Genomic DNA, 9,283 nt, shown 5'->3' on the forward strand with positions numbered 1-9,283 from the left:
TAGGGAAAAAGCATGATGTTACACACTTAATATGTTATATCATAACCTGTGATGGAGGTATGACTCTTCCTGTTTTTCAGATGAGAAAAGTAAGGCTTAGAGTTACATAAATAGGAAATCTGGAGGTGAGATTTAAAGCCAGGTGTGTCTTAACTCCAAAGGTCATACTTCTCCCCTCCCCAGATTGTCCTTGTCTAACACACAGCCTTTCCCAGTTTCCTGGCTCGGGGTGCAGAGCACTTCCTGGCAGGTGACAGGCACCTGTTGCTAGGAGTTCTCCTACCTGTAACTTACAAAGACAGCCAGCAGCCACTCTACCAGGTACAGCTGACCTCATGCCCTGGCTGGCTCTGGGGACTGATGCTGGGATGATGTTTTTGCTTGCAAGTCGTTGGTCTGAATGTGTCACTGTACAACCACTCTAAGAGGGCACGTGAGTCACTTCTGTCATCTCCTGTCACCTTACAGCACCCAGATGGTGACCAAAGACGCTACAGTCTATTATAACTATTCCATCGTTGGATCCTTCACTGTGAAGGTCAAGGTTGTGGCGGAGTGGGAGCAGGTAACACCGGACGTCGGGAAGGGCGTTGTGCAGAAGACAGGCGACTTCTCCGCCTCGCTGAAGCTGCAGGGTGAGTCTCTGGGGGTTGGTGTGGGTTGAGCATTTGGCCCATCAGGGAGCCCTGGGTACCACTCCTTCCAGGGCTGGGTCACTTGCAGATCAGGGTGGCTCCAACTGGGCACTGGGCTGAGCTCGGATGCACAGCCTCTATTCTGTTCCCCTGGCAGCCCTCTGAGCGGGTCTGTCATTCCCCGCTTCCAAGAGGGCACTGCAGGCCATGGAGGAGGTCAGGTGGCCACCAGGTGGCAGAGCCCAGACACTGCTGTGATTTGGTGCATCCCCATCACTCCTCGTTCCCGGCTACATCTGCCTGCCGTCAAGGACCGTCCTGTCGGGGCTGGGACAGCCTCAGTCGGCTGCACAGGGAGGGAACAGCCAGACCTGGCTTTGGCAAGAGGGGATGCTGGGGCAGCTGCAGCAGATTTCTTGGTCGTGCTAATGGGGTGCTGCTTCCCCCACCCCGCACACGGAACAGATGATGCGGGGAGGCGGTGGTACCCTAAGTCAGCCCCAGGTCCTGCTCACCAGGGCCCTGCTTGCTTCCTCCGGCTCCCTCACTCTAAGCTGGCTCCAGCACCTGCTGCTGACAGGGAGGCGGGACCCAGGTATGCCCTGGATGTGACCTGTGACTTGCCCTTGGGGAGGGCCAGGAGGAGGACGGGGTGATGGTCACACAGCCTCGGGACTCCACGAGCCCTGATACAGCTGTCGTCAGCCACCAGATATAATGAGGTCTTCTCTGCCTTTCAGAAACCCTTCGAGGCATCCAGGTCTTGGGGCCTACCCTAATTCAGACCTTCCAAAAGATGATAGTGACCTTGAACTTCCTGGGGAGGTGAGTGAAGCCCAGAGCACACTGCGCAAGACCTGTGGTCCTGCCCGCACTCCCCCTCCGAGGCTCCTTACTTTTTGCTCCATCCCTGAGGGGCCCCAAGTTAAGGAGCTCACGGAGGGATGATGCCACCCTTGACTGTGCCACGGGAGAGTCACAGGCATGGCTCCATTCTCAGGGTCCAGAGGAGGGAGCAGTGGCCTTTTGGGGCTGTCGGCAACATGGGCATCAAGGCAGAGGCAGGTGAGCGACCACTCCTGTGAAAAGACTTCCGTATGTGACTTGGGCCTGCTTTCCAGCCCCCTGGAAAGCAGGCCATCTTGGGTAGGACCTGGCTCAGCTCCTGCCAAGAATGCCATCAAGCTGAGTTTGTAGTAAGTGATGAGATGAGGAGATGCTGGGTGTGTTCTCCCCACAAGGGAGTCCCTCTCTGGGGCCACTGGGATGGATGGGGCTGCAGAAAAATAGTGGTCAGGGCCCAGCCCTCCAAGGACTCTAGTGGGGAAGACCAACCCCACCCAATCCCCCGACAAGGGGACACGTCAGGGGGAAATAAGGCTAGACCGGGAGGGGGCAAAGTAGCCAAGGAAAGAGGAAGACAAGCCAAGGGGCTGGAGGTGGCTCCTGAAGCTTTCAGGGGGCTTTGGAGATAAGAGCTCAGTACTTAGAGAGCAGAGGGGGAAACTACTTGTGCTTGGTAGACCTGATCATTGAAGTGGCATGAGTGTGTGTTTTACTCTGGTCTAGGTCGTGTGAGATAGGAGTGCTCACTTGGAATTCTTTTTATGGACCTGCATTTTCCAGATTCTGAGCCTGTGCTGTGGCAGGTGGATAGTTTGGAATGCCCTCACCCCTTCAAACCTGTCAAAAGCCGACTTATCCTTTTAGGGCCTACTTAAATGCCACCTCCTCCAGGAAGCCTTCCCTGACTTCCTCATTAAGAACACGCTTCTCCGTCCCCTGTGCTTCCACAGCGCACCAAGTGCGTCACTGGGGCACTCATTCTGCCTCCTTCAGCAGTCTGTGCACGTCCCTGTTTGCCTCACTGACCCCCTCGGAGTCCCAAGCCATCTCTTATGTACCGTTTTGTTCCCTGGAGGCCAGGGAAGCTGGGTGTTCTGTCCTGGAAAGGACACTGAAGTTCATGACTGCCTGGGCTTTCTTGGACTGAGTCTATGCTCACACTCCTTGCTGAGCCATTGCTAAAAAAATGCCCCCATTTCCCTGCAGCCCCCCTCTGAACGTGTGCTGGCGTCTTAAGCCCGAGTGCCTCCCGCTGGGGGAAGGGGAATGCCACCCTGTGTCAGTGGGCAGCACGGCTTACAACCTGACCCACATCTTCAGGGATCCTGGGGACTACTGCTTCAGCATCCAGGCCGAGAACATTATCAGCAAGACGCATCAGTACCACAAGATCCAGGTCTGGCCCTCCAGTAAGTGACACTTTGCCTCTGCTCTTACAAAGGCAGCAAAAACCAGTCAACCCTGCCACCACCGCCAGTGTGCTGCCACCAGCCAGCTCCACCAACAGCCATCAACATCAGTCCCAACAACACAAGCATCATCAATAACCCTGCGGTCCCCAACCAACACCACTGACTGACCACCCACAGCACTAGAAACTCTGTAGTGCCATCAACAACTGCTCTAGCCCCCACTACCAGAACCCCTCAGTTCCACCACCACCACCCTCCACACCAGCACCACTAACTAACAACAGACAGCTCAGCTACTGCCAGCTAACTTGCCCAGCACCACTGCCACCATCACCACATGCTACAGACAGTTCTTCTAGCATCTTCAATAGCCAGAGATGGTGCTGCCATTGCGACCACCCTTACCACCATCAGCACTGCCGTTAACACCCCTGCCACCAGCCCCTGCACCGACCATTTGGACCAACACCATCCATCCCGTGCTACCCCAGCATCATCCCAACTTAAGCTCTCTTGTTGCCACCACCACTGACAGTGGTCAGTGTCTCTCCATACATTAACCACTGCCACACTTGTCCCCAACACGAACCCTCCCTCCTTCACTGCTATCACCGCCACCCCATCACCTCCATCTCGGTGCTGTTGCTGCCACTAAAACAAGCATCTCCAACAGTGACTGTGCTGGACTCACAGGGCTGTTGTGAGTCTCCCAGGGAGGGTAAGCAGCTCAGAAAGTGTGCAGTACAGTCTCTCTCATTCATAAGGTGCCCAACCATCGCCCCTGGAATACCCTTTCCCAAACACATCATGAGGTCCCGCCACCGGCTTACAGCCACAGGATTGGCTGATGACAGCATCAGGTCCTACCCTTCATTTCCGGCGGGGGGGTGGGGGCTGTTCTGTGACCCCAGAAAAGAACTTTCTTATGTAGAGGAGAAAGTAGGATCCCAGAACCCTAGGGATGGTCTTTCAGATGCCCAGCCAGGTTCCATGCCATACAGAACAAAAGGGGACACCCTGCCAGCTGCACTCACCCCCGAGGTTGGCCCTGTAAGGGCACCAGATGCTGTCACTGCCCCCTCCAGTCTTTCCAGTCCCTCTGAGACCTTGAGCAGACACCACTCTCCGCTCCTGGCCCCGGCTGATGTTGTGGGCCAGGCAGACTCTGTGACCTGTTGGCATCATCGGCGGCCTTGGGCCCCACCTCCCCCAACATCTCCTGGGCACTGAGTGTCTGGGATCCCTCTGAATTCTGCAGAGAAAGACAGCACTACAGGTAATCAATGCCGCCTTTTCTTGGGAGACAGATCCTCATGGCATATGGTGGTGGCTCTACCAGGAGGAGGGTGGGGGAGTAGTGAGAAGGAACCCACACTTGCTGATCGCCTGCCTTGCACCTGTCTCACCTGGTTGCATTCCCATGGCAGCCTTGTGGGTCAGTATTGCCATCAGGTCACTGGTCAGAACCAGGATTCGAACCCAAGACCCCCTGGGCTCTTCCTGCTCTGCCATGCTGCTTCTTGGTAACAGGATAAGGGAGTGAGCCCAGAGCTGCCAGAGGTCACAGGGCTGTTTGGGTGTCCTCAGAACTTGGCTTCCCTTCCCCAGTGCAAGTCACCCAAGAGACACCAAGGAGGAAGCTGCTAGGTCTTTCATGGCATAGGCTCGGAAGTTGTACGTCATCACTCTGTCTCATGCTGCTCATTGGGAGCAGCCCACACTCTGGTGGGAAATTTAGTTGCACCCCTTGAAAGTCACTATCAAGTAAAACTTTAAAACCCTCACATACCCCAGGTTGGTTTTTGTGAAATCCTGGATTTGCCTATTGGGGTTGCCTAGTTGGGATGCATGAACACAGGGAGGAAAAAAGCTCTGGTGGGCTTTGTTCTCTCCCCTGTGTCATCTCCTCCTGAAGGCTAGTATTCAGCACCAACTACCCAGGCTCGTGACTTTAGCCTGTCTCACTCCCAGGCATCCAGCCTGCTGTCTTCGCTTTCCCGTGTGCCACACTCATCACCATGATGCTGGCCTTCATCATGTACATGACCCTGCGGAACGCCGCTCATCAGAAGGACATGGTGGAGGTGGGTGCTTGGTGGGGTGGGGGCTGGACTCCTGGGCCCTGACAGGAGAGGATATGCGGAGAGGGCAGGGGGGCTAGACCAGGGAGCCTGGAGGTGGTCTGGATGTCAGAGCAAGGCCCTGAGGCTGGGGGTTATGTGCCCAAGAGGCATCCATAGATGGGGCCCGATTGATGATTTAGCTGCTTGCCAATGTGACTTACCTCCTTCTATGCTAGCCCTTTGCTTGGCAGTCGTGCCCATGAGCTGGTAAGGGAGAGGGCAACCGAAAGCAGGAAAGACCCACAGAGCAGAAAAGCCAAAGGCACAGGGAAGCGCTGCGTGGCTCCAGAAAGGTGTTTCTGTGCACGCTGCCAGCAGGCAACTGAGCTCAAGGCCACCTATCCAGGCAGCTGAGCTCCTAAGGCCACCTAATGGGACTCCCAGTGGGTGGGCGGGTGATTGACCAGTGGGGTTTTGTTCACCATAGGTGGCTGATTTTGACTTTTCCCCCATGTCTGACAAGAACCCAGAGCCGCCCACTGGGGTCAGGTGCTGCTGCCAGATGTGCTGTGGGCCCTTCTTGCTGGAGACGCCATCGGAGTACCTGGAAGTTGTCCGCGAGAACCATGGGCTGCTGCCGCCCCTCTACAAGTCTGTCAAAACTTACACAGTGTGAACACCCCCCTGCCCCCGACCTGGTTTCAGCATTAACTGACTGCTGACTGGGAGTTGTGGGCAGGGCGGGGCAGGGTGGTGCACGCTGCCCAGCAGGAGGGGTTCATGTGTGCAGGGCTGTCCACCCTGGATGGCCATCCATTTTTACAGTCCAGCTGCCTCCACAAGCCCCCCTCCATCACACCCCCTAGCCATCCATCCATCCACCTATACAGTTGTAAGCCCCTCTCAGTCAGTCCCACTCCTTGGCTTTGAAGAGGCCCCAAGTGGGACTGCAACACCAGACATGGTCCTTGTTCTCTCCTAAGTGTGCCTACTTAGGCTACTCCTTGTCCATTCCTCCCCTATTGGCACATTTGCTGTCTATCTTGGGTTCACAGTTGCTTCCCCCAGACAGCCCTGCCCAGGTCAGAGAGCTGGAAGGAAGGTCACAAATGGATAATTTAAGGCTGCATCACAAAAGGTCATACATACAGAGACAAGTGTGCACACACGCCACACAGACATTTCAGATGATTTCCTCTGTACCAATTAGGTGGTTGCTGGGATGTACCCTGAATCAGCACTAAAATGAAATCTGACCTTTCCCACATGGCCCTGACGGTTCCTGGGCCTGGCCCCTCCCTTTGTGTGCTGTCCCTGTGGCTACTGGCTCCCTTTCTAAGGACACCCTGTTCCCTCTCTGCTTGCTGGGGATTGGGTGGGGGCAGGGCTAATGCTTTGTGAGTGCAAAGTGCTTTATAAATAGCACCTTCTTTTATTGAGTCCATGTTAAACTTTCATTGAGGAAAAGGCTTTGCAGCAAAAAAACAGTCAAGCCACGGGGACTTGGGTACCCGGAGGGGGAGGGTACAGTGTTCTTGCCCCCCCAGCTGCTCCCAGGGTGGCCTTGAGAAGGAAGAGGCAGGACTGGATGGAACCTGGGGGAGGGGGACCAGCCCACTCCTCTTTCTTTGTTGGCCCAGCAGCCTGGGGGAGGCAGAGGATGTGCAGAGAGTGTGTTATGGGTGCAGAGGGAGACCACGATTAGGCCCCCATTGAACTGTGCAGGATTAGGGAGCAACCTGGGCCTGCCTGGGGAGGGGAGGCAGGGCCGTGGGGGCTGAGCTTTGTTGCTGTAATCGTTTGCTCTCAGACTTTGTGCTGAAAACAGCATTCCCACTGTTGTGCAGCTCCTACTCATGAAATACTGCCATTATTGCTGAATAAAGCTTGTGTGCTCTGAGTATAGCCAAGCATATGCCAGGTGGCCCGAGTCTCTTTTCCGTGCATGGATGTTTGGGCCTTGCAAGCAGCAGGAGCACTTCCTGGATGAAGCGGGACGTCCCCGTCGTGTTCTCTGGCAAGTGCACTGGATGGAGCCGCTGGCTACAACCTCAGGTCTGGGTCAGTGGTTTGGGTCAGTGGTTCTCAAACTGCCTCTTAGGCTGCATCACAGACAATCTGGCTCCTGAGGGCCTCCCGGAAGTGGGTCCAGGCACCCCAGGTGACTCCAATGTGCAGCCAGGTCTGAGACTCTGGGGTGGACTCTTGATCAGAGGGGGATGTAGGGCACACCCGGGAACTTGGAAATGCTTATCCCTGGGCCCCATGCCACACGTGAATCAGCTCCCGGGGAGGGGGCAGCCCTGGTGCATCAGGTGTGAGAACCTCCCATCTCCAGCAGGGCTTCTTGAACTTGGATGTGATGAGAGTCACTGGAGGTCTTGTTAAATGACATACCTTCATGCAGGGTGTCTGGAATGGGCCCTGGGATTCTGCATTTCTAACAAGATTCCAGATGCTGCTGCTGCTGCCAGTCCCAGGACCTCACTTCGAGTTGCAAAGCTCTGAGTCTACACCCTTCCTGAGCTCTTTTTCTTCTATAAGAGGTTCAGGATTTTTTCTTAATTGCCTCTGCTCTCCTGTCGCCCCCAGCACCCAGCACCCAGCAGGTGTGCCCCAAGATTTGAGGAGCTGGACATAGGTGTGAATAGACCCTGACCCCACCCCTGCTGTGCCACCCTGGAGGCTCCACTTTCAATGAGCAAAGTCATTTAGGGAACTTTCTTGGACTTCAGCGTCGCTGGCACATGGGGTGGATACTGCCACACACACCTTTCCTCTGGCCTCCCACCCAGGGGTCAGCTATGTCATGGTTCAGGGTGGGAAGGAACCTGGGTATAGCAGGGCACCCTCATGCCCTGGATAACTGGTTAGAGGATCAAATGAAACCTTGAGTTACTTTAAAGTATTCTTAATAGACAAGGACAGAAATCATTTTAGAACCACTTCCTGCTGGCAGAATACACAGCTCCCCATCTCCGCATGCCTTCAAGAGAACCAGGATAAAAAAAATCTCAACTCACCCAGAAGAATTTAAAAGTGGAGTTTCATGCTGTAAAGGGAGATACATCTCTGCAAAAATGGGGGTAATCAGGTGTTTGTCTCACAGAAGTTAAAAAAAATTTTTTAAAAATTGTCAGCCACATTTAAGAGGTTGGGTAGAAAGAACCCTTGGAATTAAAAAAACCCCCAAAACCTGAGAGCTGGAGAGGGAAGCTCACTTTGCCAAGCACAGATGCACCAGCTGCAATACAATTCAGCAGAATATCTGACTTGCAAAATTCGGGAGCACACAGGCTGTTGGGCAGTTGGCTGGGTCAGGCAGCAGAGTCAGGCACTTCCAGGCTCCCTCCTAGACCCAGGCAAGCACACCTTCCAGGGCAGTGCTTACTGATTTGCTAGGCTGTCTGGAACGTTCCTCTGGAGGATTGCAGGAGGTTTCCAGAGCTGTAGCCCAGGTGAGGAGCCTGTAGGGAACTCACTGTATTTCCTTACCAGCCCCTGGTCACTGGCCCATTCCAGGCCTGTAGCAGCGAGTGTCCAGCTCTGTCCAGCACAGCTACGTCTCACCTGAGCATCCTGATAAGCACTGTCATGATTCTCTATTAGCCTGCCCCACAACCACACCCCAGGTCCAGATGGCAGGAGGGCTGGGCAGCTATTCCCACCAGCCTACAGTTCCAGGAGGGACCAGATTTTTGCTGATGAGAGGCTGTGGGTTCCCATGACCACAGGGTGTCAGGAGCAGAATCAATTGAATGTATTTTTGCCGGTACCTGATAAGAGCCATGTTTCCCTCTAAGAAGCCCATCACCCTGGACATACTCGGGTGTTTTGGTAGGGTTCTGAGGGTTTAAGCCTGATAGGATTAAAGTGGGTGTCCAAGGAAATGTACATGAACTCACCTATACTGATTTGAATAGTGACTCCCCCTAAATTCATATCCACCCAGAACATGTGAATGGGACTTTATGTGGAAATAGAGTCTTTACAGATGTGATCAAATTAAGATGAGGTCATACTGGAATAGGGTGGGCCCTACATCCGATGACTGGTGTCCTTATAAACAGAGAAGAGACACAGACAGGCCACGTGATGGACCCAGAGGTTAGAGAGATGCATCTACAAACTAAGGAATGCCAAGGATTGCTGGCCACCCCAGAAGCTGGAAGAGGCTCGGAGCAGATTGCTGTGTATTAATATGCTCCTGCTGCCATCACAAAGTATCACAGTCTGCGTGGATTAAACAACAGAAATAAGTTTTCTCACAGTTCCAGAGGCTGGAAGTCAGAGATCAAGGTGTTGGCAGGGTTGGTTTGGTTCCTTC

General features: G+C 54.3%; 1 protein-coding gene across 3 annotated transcripts in view; it reads left to right on the plus strand.

Moving 5' to 3' along the window:
* TMEM130 (transmembrane protein 130) overlaps positions 1 to 6,866 on the plus strand; it is a 17,269-nt gene extending 10,403 nt beyond the window's left edge. Inside the window, exons 4-8 of one of the 3 annotated variants that reach the window (XM_007448866.1) lie at positions 469 to 635; positions 1,376 to 1,460; positions 2,688 to 2,890; positions 4,865 to 4,977; positions 5,480 to 6,866. In XM_007448866.1, coding sequence (XP_007448928.1) covers positions 469 to 635; positions 1,376 to 1,460; positions 2,688 to 2,890; positions 4,865 to 4,977; positions 5,480 to 5,632 — 721 coding nt within the window. In that variant the 3' untranslated portion in view covers positions 5,633 to 6,866. Of the gene's footprint in view, positions 1 to 468; positions 636 to 1,375; positions 1,461 to 2,687; positions 2,891 to 4,864; positions 4,978 to 5,443 lie in introns of all 3 variants that reach the window. The other 2 variants (XM_007448865.1, XM_007448867.1) reach the window with 2 other exon arrangements.
* The last annotated feature ends 2,417 nt before the right edge of the window (positions 6,867 to 9,283 follow it).

This window comes from Lipotes vexillifer, unplaced genomic scaffold (assembly GCF_000442215.2).
Source record: "Lipotes vexillifer unplaced genomic scaffold, Lipotes_vexillifer_v1.1 scaffold778, whole genome shotgun sequence".
Taxonomy (NCBI): domain Eukaryota; kingdom Metazoa; phylum Chordata; class Mammalia; order Artiodactyla; family Lipotidae; genus Lipotes; species Lipotes vexillifer.